At 44.4% G+C, this 19,652-nt stretch overlaps 1 protein-coding gene across 1 annotated transcript in view; it reads left to right on the forward strand.

Annotated features, from left to right (window-relative positions):
- Positions 1–19,652, forward strand: part of KPNA1 (karyopherin subunit alpha 1) — a 107,337-nt gene that overhangs the window by 31,856 nt on the left and 55,829 nt on the right. The window contains exon 2 of the mRNA XM_077479377.1: positions 8,840–8,973. Coding sequence (XP_077335503.1) covers positions 8,840–8,973 — 134 coding nt within the window. The remainder of the gene's footprint in view (positions 1–8,839; positions 8,974–19,652) is intronic.

Genomic DNA, 19,652 nt, shown 5'->3' on the forward strand with positions numbered 1-19,652 from the left:
CGGGTGTACAGAGAGTGTCAGGGTGTGGTACACGGGGTGTCGGCTCAGTCAGAAATTGACCGACTGCTCTAACATGTGCCTGAGGATGAACTCTGGGAGGATAATTCCCAACAGGGAAGACACGCTGTGAGATCTAAGCGCAGCAGCTGCCCCGGGTAAATGTGTGCTAATTAGAGCAGATGTATGAAAGCATCAAATCTTCTAAACGGACCCTCCAAGATGCAGTTCTGTACAAAGCAACTTTCCTCAACCTTTCTAACATGAAGATACTGAAACAACTTTATGGACTCTGGGAAGCCCTAATAATAATTACTATATCTACAGATCACTGTACATTAGTGTGATGGTCAGTGAGAAGAATGTTCCTTACATTGGTGATCAGTGGGAAGAATGTTCCTTACATTGGTGATCAGAGAGAAGAATGTTCCTTACATTGGTGATCAGTGAGAAGAATGTCCCTTACATTGGTGATCAGTGAGAAGAATGTTCCTTACATTGGTGATCAGTGGGAAGAATGTTCCTTACATTGGTGATCAGTGAGAAGAATGTCCCTTACATTGGTGATCAGTGAGAAGAATGTTCCTTACATTGGTGATCAGTGAGAAGAATGTTCCTTACATTGGTGATCAGAGAGAAGAATGTCCCTTACATTGGTGATCAGTGGGAAGAATGTTCCTTACATTGGTGATCAGTGAGAAGAATGTTCTTTACATTGGTGATCAGTGAGAAGAATGTTCCTTACATTGGTGATCAGTGAGAAGAATGTTCCTTACATTGGTGATCAGTGGGAAGAATGTTCCTTACATTGGTGATCAGTGAGAAGAATGTTCCTTACATTGGTGATCAGTGAGAAGAATGTTCCTTACATTGGTGATCAGTGAGAAGAATGTTCCTTACATTGGTGATCAGTGGGAAGAATGTTCCTTACATTGGTGATCAGTGGGAAGAATGTTCCTTACATTGGTGATCAGTGAGAAGAATGTTCCTTACATTGGTGATCAGTGAGAAGAATGTTCCTTACATTGGTGATCAGTGGGAAGAATGTTCCTTACATTGGTGATCAGTGAGAAGAATGTTCCTTACATTGGTGATCAGTGAGAAGAATGTTCCTTACATTGGTGATCAGTGAGAAGAATGTTCCTTACATTGGTGATCAGTGAGAAGAATGTTCCTTACATTGGTGATCAGTGGGAAGAATGTTCCTTACATTGGTGATCAGTGAGAAGAACGTTCCTTACATTGGTGGTCAGTGAGAAGAATGTTCCTTACATTGGTGATCAGTGGGAAGAATGTCCCTTACATTGGTGATCAGTGGGAAGAATGTTCCTTACATTGGTGATCAGTGAGAAGAATGTTCCTTACATTGGTGATCAGTGGGAAGAATGTCCCTTACATTGGTGATCAGTGAGAAGAATGTTCCTTACATTGGTGATCAGTGAGAAGAATGTTCCTTACATTGGTGATCAGTGGGAAGAATGTCCCTTACATTGGTGATCAGTGGGAAGAATGTTCCTTACATTGGTGATCAGTGAGAAGAATGTTCCTTACATTGGTGATCAGTGAGAAGAATGTTCCTTACATTGGTGGTCAGTGAGAAGAATGTTCCTTACATTGGTGGTCAGTGGGAGGAATGTCCCTTACATTGGTGGTCAGTGGGAGGAATGTCCCTTACATTGGTGATCAGTGAGAAGAATGTCCCTTACATTGGTGGTCAGTGGGAGGAATGTCCCTTACATTGGTGATCAGTGGGAGGAATGTCCCTTACATTGGTGGTCAATGGGAAGAATGTTCCTTACATTGGTGATCAGTGAGAAGAATGTTCCTTACATTGGTGATCAGTGAGAAGAATGTTCCTTACATTGGTGATCAGTGAGAAGAATGTTCCTTACATTGGTGATCAGTGGGAAGAATGTTCCTTACATTGGTGATCAGTGAGAAGAATGTTCCTTACATTGGTGGTCAGTGAGAAGAATGTTCCTTACATTGGTGATCAGTGGGAAGAATGTTCCTTACATTGGTGATCAGTGAGAAGAATGTTCCTTACATTGGTGGTCAGTGAGAAGAATGCTCCTTACATTGGTGATCAGTGAGAAGAATGTTCCTTACATTGGTGATCAGTGAGAAGAATGTTCCTTACATTGGTGATCAGTGAGAAGAATGTTCCTTACATTGGTGATCAGTGGGAAGAATGTTCCTTACATTGGTGATCAGTGAGAAGAATGTTCCTTACATTGGTGATCAGTGAGAAGAATGTTCCTTACATTGGTGATCAGTGAGAAGAATGTTCCTTACATTGGTGATCAGTGGGAAGAATGTCCCTTACATTGGTGATCAGTGGGAAGAATGTCCCTTACATTGGTGATCAGTGAGAAGAATGTTCCTTACATTGGTGATCGGTGAGAAGAATGTTCCTTACATTGGTGATCGGTGAGAAGAATGTTCCTTACATTGGTGGTCAGTGAGAAGAATGTTCCTTACATTGGTGATCAGTGGGAAGAATGTTCCTTACATTGGTGATCAGTGAGAAGAATGTTCCTTACATTGGTGATCAGTGAGAAGAATGTTCCTTACATTGGTGATCAGTGGGAAGAATGTTCCTTACATTGGTGATCAGTGAGAAGAATGTCCCTTACATTGGTGATCAGTGAGAAGAATGTTCCTTACATTGGTGGTCAGTGAGAAGAATGTTCCTTACATTGATGATCAGTGAGAAGAATGTTCCTTACATTGGTGATCAGTGAGAAGAATGTTCCTTACATTGGTGGTCAGTGAGAAGAATGTTCCTTACATTGGTGGTCAGTGGGAGGAATGTCCCTTACATTGGTGGTCAGTGGGAGGAATGTCCCTTACATTGGTGGTCAGTGGGAGGAATGTCCCTTACATTGGTGATCAGTGGGAGGAATGTCCCTTACATTGGTGATCAGTGGGAGGAATGTTCCTTACATTGGTGATCAGTGGGAAGAATATTCCTTACATTGGTGGTCAGTGAGAAGAATGTCCCTTACATTGGTGGTCAGTGGGAGGAATGTCCCTTACATTGGTGGTCAATGGGAAGAATGTTCCTTACATTGGTGATCAGTGGGAAGAATGTTCCTTACATTGGTGATCAGTGAGAAGAATGTCCCTTACATTGGTGATCAGTGAGAAGAATGTTCCTTACATTGGTGGTCAGTGAGAAGAATGTTCCTTACATTGATGATCAGTGAGAAGAATGTTCCTTACATTGGTGATCAGTGAGAAGAATGTTCCTTACATTGGTGATCAGTGAGAAGAATGTTCCTTACATTGGTGATCAGTGGGAGGAATGTCCCTTACATTGGTGGTCAATGGGAAGAATGTTCCTTACATTGGTGATCAGTGGGAAGAATGTTCCTTACATTGGTGATCAGTGAGAAGAATGTCCCTTACATTGGTGATCAGTGAGAAGAATGTTCCTTACATTGGTGGTCAGTGAGAAGAATGTTCCTTACATTGATGATCAGTGAGAAGAATGTTCCTTACATTGATGATCAGTGAGAAGAATGTTCCTTACATTGGTGATCAGTGAGAAGAATGTTCCTTACATTGGTGATCAGTGGGAGGAATGTCCCTTACATTGGTGGTCAATGGGAAGAATGTTCCTTACATTGGTGATCAGTGGGAAGAATGTTCCTTACATTGGTGATCAGTGAGAAGAATGTCCCTTACATTGGTGATCAGTGAGAAGAATGTTCCTTACATTGGTGGTCAGTGAGAAGAATGTTCCTTACATTGGTGGTCAGTGAGAAGAATGTTCCTTACATTGGTGGTCAGTGGGAAGAATGTTCCTTACATTGGTGATCAGTGGGAGGAATGTCCCTTACATTGGTGGTCAGTGGGAGGAATGTCCCTTACATTGGTGATCAGTGGGAGGAATGTCCCTTACATTGGTGATCAGTGGGAGGAATGTCCCTTACATTGGTGGTCAATGGGAAGAATGTTCCTTACATTGGTGATCAGTGGGAAGAATGTTCCTTACATTGGTGGTCAATGGGAAGAATGTTCCTTACATTGGTGGTCAGTGGGAGGAATGCTCCTTACCTTTTAGTGATGCTGGTCTAGATAATACTAAATGTTCTCCAGTCTAGAAATGAAGTGGACTTGATCCGTCTTTTTTGCAGCTTCTAATGCACATGGTGAGAAGCTCACAGTGTGCAGTGAAATCAAAGTTGGCTATTTTGGTGCAGAAGAGGAGCCGGTACAACTATATAAAAAAAAGTAGATTCCATTTGTTGGATAATTTGTGTGTTAGAATTCCATGGCTGTATCTCAGCGCTATGAGCCGCCTCTGCCGCCCTGCGTTTATCTGCCTGCGTCCTGTGTAGAGCGGGGGAGGTGGGGTTGTACTGTGTGAATATATGAGGTGTGAATGAGCCCCGGAGAAGTGATCGGAGCTGACCTGTGATTAGTGCCGAGTCACTGTGTACAGTACACGGGATGTAACCCAATCCAGGGAAGATGTTTGGGATGGTGAGGATTCTGCACCCAGAGTTCATCCCAAGTTCACTCCGCTCATCACATCCACAAGTGTGAAATGTCTTGAGGAAACCAGCTTAATGGAGGCAGAGGAGAGGATTATCCATAAGATGTACGTTAACCACCAAGGTATGTTTTATAAATGGCATGGTAGACAAGGGGTTAAATCAGGCTCTTGGCTGCTACTGTAGCTGTGACCTTGGTGCAAGCAATAAAAAGTATTCCCAGCTTCCCAAACCCCACCCCCTCCCCACCTTATGACCCTGCAAAGCAACCTGTATTGCATCACTTCCAGGGTCACAGCTGTTCTTCCTCAGCTAGTGTTGCTGAGAATGAAGCTGTTCTAGAACAATCTGTGCTTAAATAGCTGTATTGGAGGGCAGGGGAGACATTTGGAGTCTAATAGACCCCTAATGTTTCCATAAAGAGGACCTAAACCTGCCTATGCTATCACTTAGGGGGTTTGTTAGCCCTCTTGTGATAGTAATAAAGTAAAAAAAAATAAATAAAATTAAATGGATAAAACATATATATATATAATTTTTAAACATAAACTACCCCCCCCCCCCACTGCTACTCACCAATGTTTCCCGGGCTTACCATTTTCACGGTGCGGCCGGCTGGTCACAGAGGCAATGAGAGACTAGACCTAGTCTTTGATCACCTTTATGGCCTTGGAGGACCGACGTAACTTCATGATGTCACTTCTGGTCTAGGGTGGAAGTAAACAATTCTTTTTATTTTTTTTCTAAAAGCAAAAGTTTATTTTGTTTTTTGTTTATCTTTTGCTTTTAACCACTTCGCGCTGGGTGGATGTCCTGGGACAGCCTCGACTTTCGGTGGTTATATCTGAATGATGCCGGAGGTTACAGACATCATTCAGAGATCGGCATTTTCAGCCGGCGATTCCCTGCACAATAAGAATGATCATAGCAGCTGTTCCGCCACTTGATCGTTCTTATGGGTGGCGGGAGGGGATGTCCCCCCCCCCCTCCCGCCACCCTCCGGTGCTTGTACCACCTCATCGCTTCCATCGGTGAGTCGGTCACAGGATCCGCCGGCCCCCGGATGATATCATAGAGATTTCCGGCGGACCAGATGGTCCCCGGAGTCTCTATGATCGTTTGGAGGCCGGGGAGCGATGTTATGATGTCACGCCCGGCCTCTGTGTTCAAAATGACGGCGCCACCTCGGCTGGGAAGCCGTGATCTATTTTTTTTTTTTTTTTTTTTTGATTTTAGGCTTCCCAGCCTAGAGGTGAGATGTGGGGTCTTATTGACCCCCCCCCCCCCCTATATCTCACTGTAAATAGGTCCGATCGTGCCATATTCCTATTACAAGGGATGTTTACATTCTTTGTAATAGGAATAAAAGTTTTTTTTAAGTGTCAAACTAAAAAAAATAAAAGTAAAATTAACAATAAAAAAAAAAAAATTAAAGCGCCCCTGTCACCGTGAGCTCGTACGCATACGTAAGTCCCGCTCACATATGAAAACGGTGTGCAAACCACACATGTGAGGTATCGCCGTGAACGTTGTAGCGAGAGCAATAAGTCCTAGACCTGCTCTGTAACGCAAAACATGTAACCAGTAAAAAAATTGAAAGCGTCACCTATGGGGATTTTTAAATACGAAAGTTTGGCGCCATTCCACGAGCGCGTGCAATTTTGAAGCGTGACAGGTTGGGTATCTATTTATTCGGCGTATCTTCATCCATCACATTATGCAAAAAAATTGGGCTAACTTTACTGTTTTTTTTATTTTTTTTAAGCATGAAACTGTTTGTTTTTTTTTTTTTTTCTGAAAAAAACGTGTTTGAAAAATTGCTGCGCAAATACCGTGCAAGATAAAAAGTTGCAACAACCGCCATTGTATTCTCTAGGGTCTTTGCTAAAAAAAAAAAACATATATAATGTTTGGGGGTTCTATGTAATTTTCTAGCAAAAAAAATATGAATTTTAGATGTAGGAGAGAAATGTCAGAATTGGCCCTGGGTGCGAAGTGGTTAAAGGTAAAGGAGAGATTTGGGGTCTTTTTACCCCTAACTTCTCCATAAAGAGGACCTGTCATCCTATTATTTCTATTGTAAGGGATGTTTTATATTCCTTTTGTAATAGGAATAAAAGTGATCAAAAAAATTAAATAAATAAAAGGGACAGTGAAAAAAAAAGATATTTTTTCTTTTTTTTTCTTTTTAAAGAGCCTTCCAAGGTATCGCCGCAAACACGAGAGCAATAATTCTAGAACCTAGAACTCCTCTTAGCTCTAAACAGGTAACGTGTAAAAATGTTTTTAAAGCATTGCCTATGGAGATTAATTACCGTCCTTTGTTGCCATTCCACAAGCATTTTCAGTTTTAAAGCGTGACGTGTTTGGTATCTATTTACGCGGCATGACAGCGTCTCTCATATTTTACATATTGGGGTGTGTGTGTATGTATATATGATTGTGTGTGTGTGTGTGTGTGTATATGTATATGTATATATATATATATATAATTATTTTTTTATGTATATATAATTTTTTTTATATATATTTATTATATGTTGTATGTACACTGAGCAAAATTATAAACGCAATACTTTTGTGATTTTTTTTTTCCCCTTATTTATCATGAGCTGAACTTAACCACTTCCCGACCAGCGCCGTGCCATCGGGAGCGCGCCGCCGCCGGCGTGCTCCTGCGCTGGTCGGGACCCCCGTGAGTCCGGTCGCGGGACCCGCGGACTCGATCGCCGCGGGCATCCCCGCGATCGTCTCGCGGAGCGGCCGAATGGAGGGAATGTTGTATAAACAACATTTCTCCATTCTGCCTAGCAACTAGTGACGCTGATCTCTGCTCCATGTGATTGGAGCAGAGATCAGTGTACACTAAATGAAAGCCCAACCCCCCCACAGTTAGTAACACACCCCTAGGAACACTTAACCCCTACACTGCCACCCACTGGTTAACCCTTTCACTGCCAGTGTCATTTACACAGGAATCACTGCATTTATATAGCAGTGATTACTGTATAAATGACAATGGTCCCAAAAATGTCCGATGGGTCCCCCACAATGTCGCAGTCACAATAAAAATTGCTGATCGCCGCCATTACTAGTAAAAAAAAAATAACAAAAAATTATTAATAAAAATGCTATAAAACTATCCCTATTTTGTAAACGCTATAACTTTTGCGCAAACCAATCAATAATCACTTATTGCGATTTTTTTTTTACCAAAAATATGTAGAAGAATACGTATCGGCCTAAACTGAGGGAAAAAAATGTTTTTTTATATATTTTTGGGGGATATTTATTATTACAAAAAGTAAAAAATAATGCGTTTATTTCAAAATTATCGCTCTATTTTTGTTTATAGCGCAAAAAATAAAAACCGTAGGGGTGATCAAATACCACCAAAAGAAAGCTCTATTTGTGGGGAAAAAAAGGACGTTAATTTTGTTTGGGAGCCACGTCGCATGGCTGCGCAATTGTCAGTTAAAGCGACGCAGTGCTGAATCGCAAAAAGTGGTCTGGTCTTTGACCAGCAAATTGGTCCGGTCTGCAAGTGGTTAAAGATCTATGACTTTTCTATGTACACAAAAGGTCTATTTCTCTCAAATTATTGTATTTGCTAAAATTTTACTGTACAGTAATATTTTGGTTTGAGAACGTTTTGCAAGACAAGCACAATTTTAATACATTTATTTTTTTTGACTTGATATACAAGCAGCGTCATGTCACAACTGAGTATAAAAGAGAAGAGAGGCGCCTCTAAGTGTAGTAATATGGTTACATTTAATGAAGGTACAACATTTAGCAACTCACACGGTTGGTGATTAGAAGAGGAACATCTAAGTATGTGGGCATCCAGAGTAAAGCTGTCCACATAGACCATCACCCTCACTGCCATCAGTCAGCTTTCGTGACCGGGAAGACTACCCTGCAGTAGAGCGATCTGAAAACGAGGCTTGAACCGCTCATGTAGCGCAGCCTGGAAGGGACGCTATCTATTTCGGAATATGCAGGCATCCGGGGTAAAGTTGTCCGCATAGACTGTCCTCCGCTCCGCTATAGACAGAGTCTCTTCCAGGCTACGCTACACTAGCGGTTCAAGCCTTTATGGTTACACAAGCTGGTCACATTGCTAATTTTTTTTTAATTTTTTTTTTTTTATATGGACTATAAACTGAAGGACTGTCAGTTCTGCTTTGCAAATATCGTGTAACATACAAAAAATGTGTCGGCCACCGTTTTTTCCTCCAGGGTCTCTGCTTTAACAAAAAGGACGATTTGCTTTTGTTCCCTTTTCCGATTTCTTAATCCTAATTTTTATAGTAAAAAATGTGTTTTCCCTTTCGCAGTAACCATGACGAGCTCAGGAAAGGAAAACTCCCGGATGAAGAGCTACAAGAACAAGTCTCTGAATCCAGATGAGATGCGGCGAAGGCGGGAGGAGGAGGGGCTACAGCTGCGCAAACAGAAGAGAGAAGAGCAGGTTGGTAATCGTGAGGATGGTGGGGGGGGGGGGAGGAGGGCGAGGATTCCAGCTTCTATTCCTCCCATTGGTGAGGCCCTTGATTCAGGGCCGTTTTTTCTGTAATTTTTTGTTTCATTTATTAAAATTCAGTGCATGTAAATAAAGTAGATGCCTACCTCTGCCTTAGATGATCTCACATTGCAGATATACAGCTATGAGGCTATGGAACAGCAGTGCATAGGCACAGGAAGTAAAAACAGAATGAAGCAGGGAGTTGTTTGTATTGCAGGTCTTCAGGTACAGCTTCCTCTCCAGCAAGGAGAACAGTGAGCAGCACAGTAGTGACCAAATCTCACTCCAAATCTGGTGAGACTAGCAATTGGAGGCAGTAGTGTCTTAGATGATCTCACGGTGCAGATATACAGCTTTGAGGCTGGACAGAACAGTGCCTAGGCACAGGAAGAGAGAACAGAATGAAGCAGGTAGATATTTGCAGTGCTGGTCTTTAGGTACAGCTTACGCTTCAGCATGTGGGTGAGTAGCACAATATTGACATCCCCAAATCTCATTCCAAATCAGCTGAGACTAGAGGTTAGGGGGAGCAGTGCCTTAGATAATGTCACACTGTAGATACATAGCTATGAGGCCCCAGAACCACAATGGAAGTGAAAACAGAATCAAGCAGGGAGAGCTTTGCAGTGCAGGCCCTCAGGTACAGCTTCCTCTCCAGCAAGAACAGTGAGCAGCACAGTAATGACTTCACCAAATCTTACTCCAAATCTGCTGAGATAAGCAGTCAGCAGTAGCAGTGCCTTAGTTAATCTTATACTGCAGCTATAATGCTATGAGGCTATGGAACAGCAGTGCCTGGGCACAGGAAGTGAAACAGAATGAAGCAGGGAGTTGTTTGCAGTGCAAGTCCTCAGATAGAGCTTCCTTTCCAGAAAAGAGAACAGAGCAGCACAATAGTGACCTCACCAAATCTGGTGAGACTAGCAGTCAGGAGCAGCAGTGCCTTGGATGATCGCATACTGCAGATATACAGCAATGAGAGTATAAAACAGTAGTGCCTAGGAACAGGAAGTGACAACAGAATGAAGCAGGGAGTTGTTTGCAGTGCAGGTCCTCAGATAGAGCTTCCTCTCCAGAAAAGAGAACAGAGCAGCACAATAGTGACCTCACCAAATCTCTTGAGACTAGCAGTCGGGAGCAGCAGTGCCTTGGATGATCGCATACTGCAGATATACAGCAATGAGAGTATAAAACAGTAGTGCCTAGGAACAGGAAGTGACAACAGAATGAATAAAGCGGAAGCAGGGAGTTATTTGCAGTGCAGGTCTTAAGGTACAGCTTCCTTTCCAGCAAGGGGAGTGAACAGCACAAAATCGACATCGCCAAATCTCTCTCCAGATCCAGTCAGGGGACACAGTGCCTTAGATGATCTCACGCTGCAGATATACAGTTGGGTCGATTATATATTTGGGCACGGGCACAATTTCCATACTTTTGGCTCTGTATGCCACTAGAATAAACATTTAAAACGAAACAATCCAAATGAATTTAAAGTGTAGACTTTCAGCTTTAATTCAAAGAGTTGAACATAAATATCAAGTAAAAGTTTTAGGAACAGCCCCAATTTTCTGGGGCTCAAAGGTCATTGGACAAATGAATATAATCAGAAATAAAATGTTCACTTTTAATGTTTTGTTGAGAATCCTTCACTGGCTGACAATTGTGTGCCATTAGTATGCAAGACAAGTTCCCGGCACACGACGTTCGGACAAAAGTCTGACACTCTGTTGGACAACAATCCGATCGTGTGTACGAGGCTTTAGAATCAACTCCAGACCTTTTACCTGCTTAATTGATGAAGAAATAACGAAGGCGTAGCGCACACCTGGCCATGAAACCGCTTTTGATTCAATTGTCCAATTACGTTTGGTCCCTTGAAAAAGGAGGGGTGGCTATTAAGAGGTGTAATTCCTAAACCCTTCCTCCGATTCGGATGTACATACCCTCAAATAGAACCTGAGAGTGCGCACTTTCAGCCCATATCTATTATATAACTATACAAGTCAGAAATTTCAACCGCGCTCACAATTACAAAAATCTAAAAAAATATATCTAAAACCTATAACAGAATAATATGTATACACTATAACTAGACAAAAATTATAATATAAAAACACAACTAAGTGAATAATAAAAATGTACTCTATAACTCATACAATAATCAAGTGTACAGAAAAAAAATTATATATATAAAGTGCTCAAAAATTATATATAAACAACAGTTCCTCATAAAGACGTAGTAATGAGCATAAGTGGTAAAGTGCACAGAATTTTTGTGAACAATCAGAAATATTATGAATAAAGTGCTCAGAAATTATATATAAGAAAACAGTTCTTCATCAAGATGTAATCGTGGGCATAGCAGTCCAATAATCATAAGTGTTTCTTCTCAAGAAATCCTATGTGGGTACAAGAGAGAATTTCCTTCACCAACACCGTGCTGATAAATGGTAAAAATGCGCGCTTACCAAATCCCAGAATCAGAAAGGCCTTTGATATCAGAAATCTTAGGGGTCATCACACAGGGACATCACCTCGCTTTCACGTGGTTGGACCATTCATAAAAGGCAAGCAAAGACTCCCATAGCGTAAAACTGTAAACCAAAATCTTTTATTCCATAATAAAAAACATACTCACAAACATAAAGGTCAAATCAGCATTAAGAAAAGCCGGCCGGCAAAGCGAACGCCCAAATGTCACGTGATTTGCGTCAAGCACGTCAAGACCACCCTACGTACGTTTCGCCATATGTGGCATCGTCTGGGGCTTATATAACTATAGCTTGAATATGTTTTGATAAATACTTGAAAAAATTGTGCCTGTACAACTGAGACTGGAGAGAACAGAATTGCTGCCCAATTTGTCCTGCCGAACCTTCGGATCTCATTGTAATGAGATAATCAATGTTATTTACTTTACCTGTCAATGGTATTCTATATATACACTCACCGGCCACTTAATTAGGAACACCTTGCTAGTAGTGGGTTGGACCCCCTTTTGCCTTCAGAACGGCCTTCATTCTTTGTGACAGATTCAACAAGGTGTTTGAAAAGTTCCTCAGAGATTTTGGTCCATAGTGACATGATAGCATCACGCAGTTGCTGCAGAGTTGTCGGCTGCAAATCCATCATGCCAAATCTCCCGTTCTATCACATTCCAAAGGTGCTCTATTGGATGAGATCTGGTGAGTGTGGAGTGTGTTCTACCACGTTCCAAAGGTTCTCTATTGGATGAGATCTGGTGAGTGTGGAGTGTGTTCTACCACATTCCAAAGGTGCTCTATTGGATGAGATCCGGTGAGTGTGGAGTGTGTTCTACCACATTCCAAAGGTGCTCTATTGGATGAGATCTGGTGAGTGAGGAGGCCTTTGGAGTACAGCGACCTCTTTGTCCAGTGATGAGCTGATTGGAGCTTTTGTGACATGGTGCATTATACTGCTGGAAGGAGCCTTTAGAAGATGGGGGGGGGGGGGGACTGCAGTCATAAAGGGATGGACATGGTCAGCAACTATACTCCAGGTAGGTCATAGCGTTTAAACCATGCTCAAATTGGTACTAAGGGGCCAAAGTGTGCCAAGAAAATATCCCCCACACCATTACACCCCCACCACCACCACCACCAGCCTGATATAGGGTTGCCACCTCCATCCTTTTAAACCCGAACACATATGAATTGCACAGGTTCTGTGACTGATTAAGGTGGTAATTAAACTCACTTGGTGCCTTATCTGCAATAAATTAGCCCCAGAAGCTGTATAATTCATATGTGTTTGGGTTTAAAGGGATGAGGTGGCAACCCTAAGCCTGAACCGTTGATACAAGGCAGGATGGATCCATGCTTTCATGTTGTTTACGCCAAATTCTTACCCCACCATCTGAATGTTGCAGCTGAAATCCAGACTCATCAGACCAGGCAATCATTTTACAATCTTCTATTGTCCAATTTTGGTGATCCTGTGCGAATTGTAGCCTCAGTTTCCTGTTCTTAGCTGAGAGGGAGTGGCACCCGGTGTGGTCTTCTGCTGCTGTAGCCCACCTGCTTCATTTGTGCTGTGTGTTCAGAGAGGGTATTCTGCATACCTTGGGTGTAACGAGTGGCTATTTGAGTTACTGTTGCCTTTCTATCATCAACAAGACATTTTTTTTCACACTGAATATTTTCTCTTTTTCCCACCATTCTCTGTAAACCCGAGTGTCACGGACTTTGGGCTGCAGTAGAACCATGGCCTGTTGAACTCCATTATAATGTGTTCTTACATTATCCAGAGCTGGTCACTAATTGCTTGTGGCTTCTTATGCAAGTTAGTCCTATGGGGGGGGGGAGCTGGACTGTCTAAGGAGGTCATTGTTATGATAATACTGGAGGACTAGCTCCACTGCAGGGATATGCAATTAGCGGACCTCCAGCTGTTGCAAAACTACAAGTCCCATCATGCCTCTGTCTCTGGGCGTCATGCTTTTGGCTGTCAGAGTCTTGAAATGCCTCAGGGGACTTGTAGTTCTGCAACAGCTGGAGGTTCGCGAATTGCATATCCCTGCTCTACTGTGTAAGGGTGACCTTTGTCTGAGATAATGAGTAGCCTTATCTGATGGGTTGCTGTATGAATTCGGTGTTTCTAAAAAAATAAAGCCGTTCATTTTCTGGTGTACTCCAAGACTGGTGTTGTCTGGTCTTTTGGGTTTCTATAGCCAAATCCATTGGTCTCGTGTTCCAGGACTTGGGAAGCAGCTTCTTGGCGGAAATACCCAACAGGGTGTCCAGACTTCCTCACACCAAGGGATGGTTGTGCGTGAAAATACCAGAAATACTCAGACCACCGCATTGGGGACTATATTGAAAATAGAGGGTTATGCCCTCTATCACACTTCTGGAGATGCCCTCCTTGGAAAATTGACATCTACAGAAGATATACAATTTTCTTAAAACGCTACAGAAATCCAGCCCAGGCCTAGAAGTATGCACCATGGGTGCATGCAGGAGGTCTCTATGCAGAGGGAGGATCTCCATGCTATATATAAACTACTCTCCAATTCTACGGCCAAGTTGAATTATCAAATGGCCGAGGAGAGGGACCTGGACATATCTCCAGAGGTGGAGGACCGGCACAAATGGAGCACATGGATTCACAAAGGCGTTTTAAACGTGGCTTTAATTGAGGCTAGCTACAAAGTGCATGCTAGATGGTACCTGGTACCGGAACGCCTCTCAAAAATGTTTCCAGTCTTGTCGGCCAACTGCTTCAAAGGATGTGGCCAGATAGGCACGCCTCTACATACATGGTGGACTTGTCCTAAAGTGTGTAGTTTTTTTTTAGACGAGAGTGGACTCTTCTATTCTCTGTCGGTCAATATTATTAAAGATGCGAGTATTGCCCTACTGAATAAACCAGTCAAACGTTCCAAGACACACACAGACCCTACTATATTTCATGTTCCTGGCAGCCAAAATTGCTATTGCAACCGCATGGACAAGTCCAGTTCTAGACAAAGCCTTTAGTGAGATGTAAACTAACTTGTATAATTCTAAATGAAAAAAATGGTTTGTGTTTTGCGGGATAAACATCTTTTCGACAAAACATGGTCTCCTTGGCTTGCCTATTTGTAGGTGCACATGTGGTGCTGATTCCAGGAGCAGTTGGCATTGGACTTTCGGACAGACCCACCTGCTTTTCTTCTGTATCTCTTACTCTTTTTCTTCCCCCCCCCCCCCCCCCATTCTTCCCTCTTCTTCTACCCCTTACTTTTACCTCATTTTTACAAACGATCGTTATCGGCAGTCTCATTTCCCACAACAGCCTGCATTAAGTTTTGCCGACGGGGAGAGTAACTGCAGAATACAATGTAAAATATAAGTTTAATTGTTTGAAGAATATTTGGTAAAGGTTTAATGATAATGTTGGTCAAGCTTTTAGTATTATGGGTGTATGGTGGACGAAACCTGTAGGGCTACGCTGAAGATGGCCCCCTGCTCCACTCACGGGTCCTCGTGGGTTTCCTTTAGAGCTGCAACTAATGATTAGTTTGTCTGTCGACTAATCTATCGATTATTTTTTGATTAGTCATCGACTATACGATTATTATTTTTAAATTTTTTTTTATTAATCTAGTTTTTTTTTTTCTTTTCTTTTTTTTTTTGATTAGATAATTACTCTTTTGGATAACTTTACAAAAAATAAGTACATACAAAAAAAAAAAAAGGAAGATAAAAGAATATAACTAGTACATACATATATATATATTATATATAAGTATGTAGTTCTATTCTTTTATCTTACCTTTTTTTTTTTTTTTTTTTTGTATGTACTTATTTTTTGTAAAGTTAAAGCGGGAGTTCTGACGTTTTTTTTTTTTTTTTTAAAGTCAGCGGCTACAAATACTGCAGCTGCTGACTTTTAAAATAATGACACTTACCCGCCCAGCGCGCCCGCGATGTCGGCACCCGAAGCCGATCTCTCGATCGGCTCTCGGGTGCTGCTGCCGCCGCCATCTTGGGTATGGGAATCGGGAAGTGGAGCCTTGCGGCTTCACTCCCGGTTCCCTACTGCGCATGCGCGAGCCGCGCTGCGCAATAAGGATGGTCCCGCTGTCTCTGGGATCCGTGTGTTTCCCAGCGGACAGCGGGGGACCCGCAGGAAGTGGTGTAAATATCTGCAGATTCTGCGGATATCTATGCCGGAAGTGGGTGCAAATACCTGTACTGTACAGGTATCTGTACCCCCCCCTCCCCCCTGAAAGGTGCCAATTTTTATTTATTGCAATTTTTTTTATCAACCCTGTTGGGGCGGGCTATGGTGAGATATCAGGGGTCCTAACAGACCTCTGCCATCTCCCATTTGAGACAGGGAAAGGGACTGGTGACAGAGATTCCCAGTCCCTTTCTCTGCAGCCTCTGCTGCACTGATAATGAATGGAGAGAAGACAGCAGCTTCTCTCCATTGAGACATCGTAAATCACAGGAGGTTACAATGTTTCAGTTATGTGAATGGACAGAGTCAGTTGACACTGAGGCTCGGTTCACACAGGACGCGGCACGACTTGCAGCGGCACGACTTGCCGCGACCTCAGCGGCGACTTGCAAAACGACTTCTGTATAGAAGTCAATGCAAGTCGCCCGAAGTGGCCGCAAAAGTAGTACAGGAACCTTTTTTCTAAGTTGGAGCGACTCGAGTCGCTCCTATTAGAACGGTTCCGTAGTACAGAACGGGGCGTGACTTGTCAGGCGGCGAAGTCGCCTGGACAAGTCGCCCCTGTGTGAACCGAGCCTGACTCTGTCCATTCTGAAAACGAAGGAGCCGGGTTTCCTGAGATACCGAGGGGGAGAGATGCACGGAGGGGGACACAGAAGAGAGAGAGGGGGGCGGCAGCACGGAAGGGGAGAAGAGAGAGGGGGGGCGGCAGCACGGAGGGGGAGAAGAGAGGGGGGCGGCAGCACGGAGGGGGAGAAGAGAGGGGGCGGCAGCACGGAGGGGGAGAAGAGAGGGGGCGGCAGCACGGAGGGGGAGAAGAGAGGGGGACGGCAGCACGGAGGGGGAGAAGAGAGGGGGACGGCAGCACGGAGGGGAGAAGAGAGGGGGGCGGCAGCACGGAGGGGGAGAAGAGAGGGGGGCGGCAGCACGGAGGGGGAGAAGAGAGGGGGGCGGCAGCACGGAGGGGGAGAAGAGAGGGGGGCCGGCAGCACGGAGGGGGAGAAGAGAGGGGGGCGGCAGCACGGAGGGGGAGAAGAGAGGGGGTCGGCAGCACGGAGGGGGAGAAGAGAGGGGAGAGGCAGCACGGAGGGGGAGAAGAGAGGGGGCGCGGCAGCAAGGAGGAGAGCGGGAGACACTGAGCAGGATGAGAGAAGCACCGCGCTGGACCTGCAACTCTCACTGTGTGACGCATCGACGCCTTGCACGCACGTCGACGTATTTTTGTAGTCAACGTAATCGATTACGTTGACTCGTCGTGGCAGCTCTAATTTCCTTTGTGCATCCACCTGCTTAATGTTTGTTCCTCATGTTCCCTCTTGTGCCTACAATTGGTCCACCAAGGTTGTCCTGTCTTATACACAATGCCTCAGTTACCTTTCTCTTTCTCCCCCCCCCCCCCCCCCCCCTTCTCATTTAACATTATTGTTAAATGATTTGAGCATGGCAAGGATTGTTTGGTGCTCTATCCTGTGACATTTATGAATCTTTTTTTTTTTTTTAATAAAAGCTATTGTAACAGAAATACTCAGCCCAGCCTGTCTGGCACCAACAACCATGCCACGTTCAAAGTCACTTAAATCCCCATTTGTTCCCCATTCTGATGCTTGGTTTGAACTTCAGCAAGTCTTCTTCACCACGTCTAGATGCCTACATCTAGATAGCAATATGACGTTGGGAAAGTGGTTGCAAAATACTGACCGGACGTCATATGAAGTTCTCAGGATATCAAGCCGCATTGCAGACTCTGATCTAGCTAAAGAGCCTTTGACAGTGACTCTTTACCACATGATCAGCTGTGTCCAATCACGGCTGATCACGATGTAAACAGGAAGAGCTGTTGATCGGCTTTTCCTCACTCGTATCTGACAGACACGAGTACAGGAGAGCTGATCGGCTCCTCTCCCGACACGGGGGGGGGTCTGTTCTGATTATCAATCAGTACAGCCCTCCCCCCCCCCCCCCCCCAAGAGGATGCCCACACTGGACCACCAGGGATGCCACTACTAGTCACCAGGTGTACCACCCTAGACCACCAGGAATGACAATCAGTGCCCACTATGGATGCCAATCAGTGCCCACAATGGGCATCACCGATTGGCAGGCATTGATTGGCATCCATCAGTACCATTTATCAATCAGTGCCCATCAGTGCCACCTATGTGTACCCATCAGGGGGGGGGGGGGGTCTGTGCTGATTATCAGTACAGCCCCCCCCAGAGGATGCCCACACTGGACCACCAGGGATGCCACCACTAGTCACCAGGTGTACCACCCTAGACCACCAGGGATGACAATCAGTGCCCACTATGGATGCCAATCAGTGCCCACAATGGGCATCACCAATTGGCAGGCATTGATTGGCATCCATCAGTACCATTTATCAGTGCCCATCCATGCCGCCTATCAGTGCCCATCAGTGCCACTATGTGTACCCATCGGGGGGGGGTCTGTGCTGATTATCAGTACAGCCCCCCCCCCAGAGGGATGCCCACACTGGACCACTAGGGATGCCACCACTAGTCACCAGGTGTACCACCCTAGACCACCAGGGATGACAATCGGTGCCCACTATGGATGCCAATCAGTGCCCACAATGGGCATCACCGATTGGCAGGCATTGATTGGCATCCATCAGTACCATTTATCAGTGCCCATCAGTGCCACCTATTGTGTACCCATCAGTGTTGCATATCAGTGCCGCCTATCTTGCCCCATCAGTGCCCATCATCAGTGCCCATCAGGGCCACCTCATCGGCGCCCATCAGTGCAGCCCCATCAGTGAAGGAGAAACCTTACTTATTTTCAAAGTTTTGTAATCGAAACAAAATATATATATATTTTTTTTTTTTTTTTTTTTTTCAAAATTTTCCGCCTTTTTTAAAATATGTTTTGCAGAAAATAAAAACCTCATAGGTGATCAAATACCACCAAAAGAAAGCTCTATTTGTGGGAACAAAATGATACAAATGTAATTTGGGTACAGTGTAGCATGACCGCGCAATTGTCATTCAAAGTGCGACAGCGCTGAAAGCTGAAAATTGGTCTGGGCAGGAAGGGGGGGGGGGGGGGGGGGGAAGTGTCCGGTATTGAAGTGGTTAACGTCCTCATGGAAGTGGTGGCCAGTCGGAGTGCAGCGCCCCTCCTCTTCTCTCTGTACAGGTATCAGTGTATGTATGCCGGGCTGCCGCTGTCAGTCAGTGCTGAGGGGGGGATGGGAATGAATCTTCACACGGCATTACTGGGCACGTAGCCGCACTCAGGGGGCCGATGGGGGTTTCTGGGGATCAGAATAACGTCCTCCTGTCACGGGGCACTCCAGTGAAAATCTGAACAATTACAGGAACTTAAAAGAGAAATTTGTTTCCACAATTAAGTAATAAGTCGACCCTGAATGTCAGACAATCGTTCTGATGTTGGTTATAATATGACGAATGATTTCCATCTGTTTCCTGCGTGCCGTCACATTGCAGGATGCATGTCAGAGGAGCGACCAGTGAAAGTACGGATGGTGTATACACGTCTGTGTGTCTGTGAGGACTATTGGTGGTGAAGAGAGGAGTCTTCAACGAGAAGTGGAGGATTAAATAAAAAACAAACAAAAAACAAAACAAAAAAAAAAACCTTTTATAATCACACACGCACACTATATTAGCAAAAGTATTGGGACACCTGCCTTTACACGCACATTAAAGCAGGGTTCCACCCTAAAGTGGACTTCCGCTGATCGGAACCCTCCCCCCCCCCCCTCCGGTGTCACAATTGGCACCTTTCGGGGGGGAGGGGGTGGAGATACCTGTCAAAGACAGGTATTTGCACCCACTTCCGGGCATAGACTCCCGTGGGAGTCTATGCCTCTTCCTGTCCTGCCCCACTGTCTGCTGGGACACACACGGGTCCCAGTGACAGCGCGGAGATTTCCTATTGCGCTGCGTGACTCG

Source organism: Lithobates pipiens, unplaced genomic scaffold (genome assembly GCF_037356315.1).
Source record: "Lithobates pipiens isolate NorthernLeopardFrog02 unplaced genomic scaffold, aLitPip1_a1.2 Scaffold_16, whole genome shotgun sequence".
NCBI lineage: Eukaryota > Metazoa > Chordata > Amphibia > Anura > Ranidae > Lithobates > Lithobates pipiens.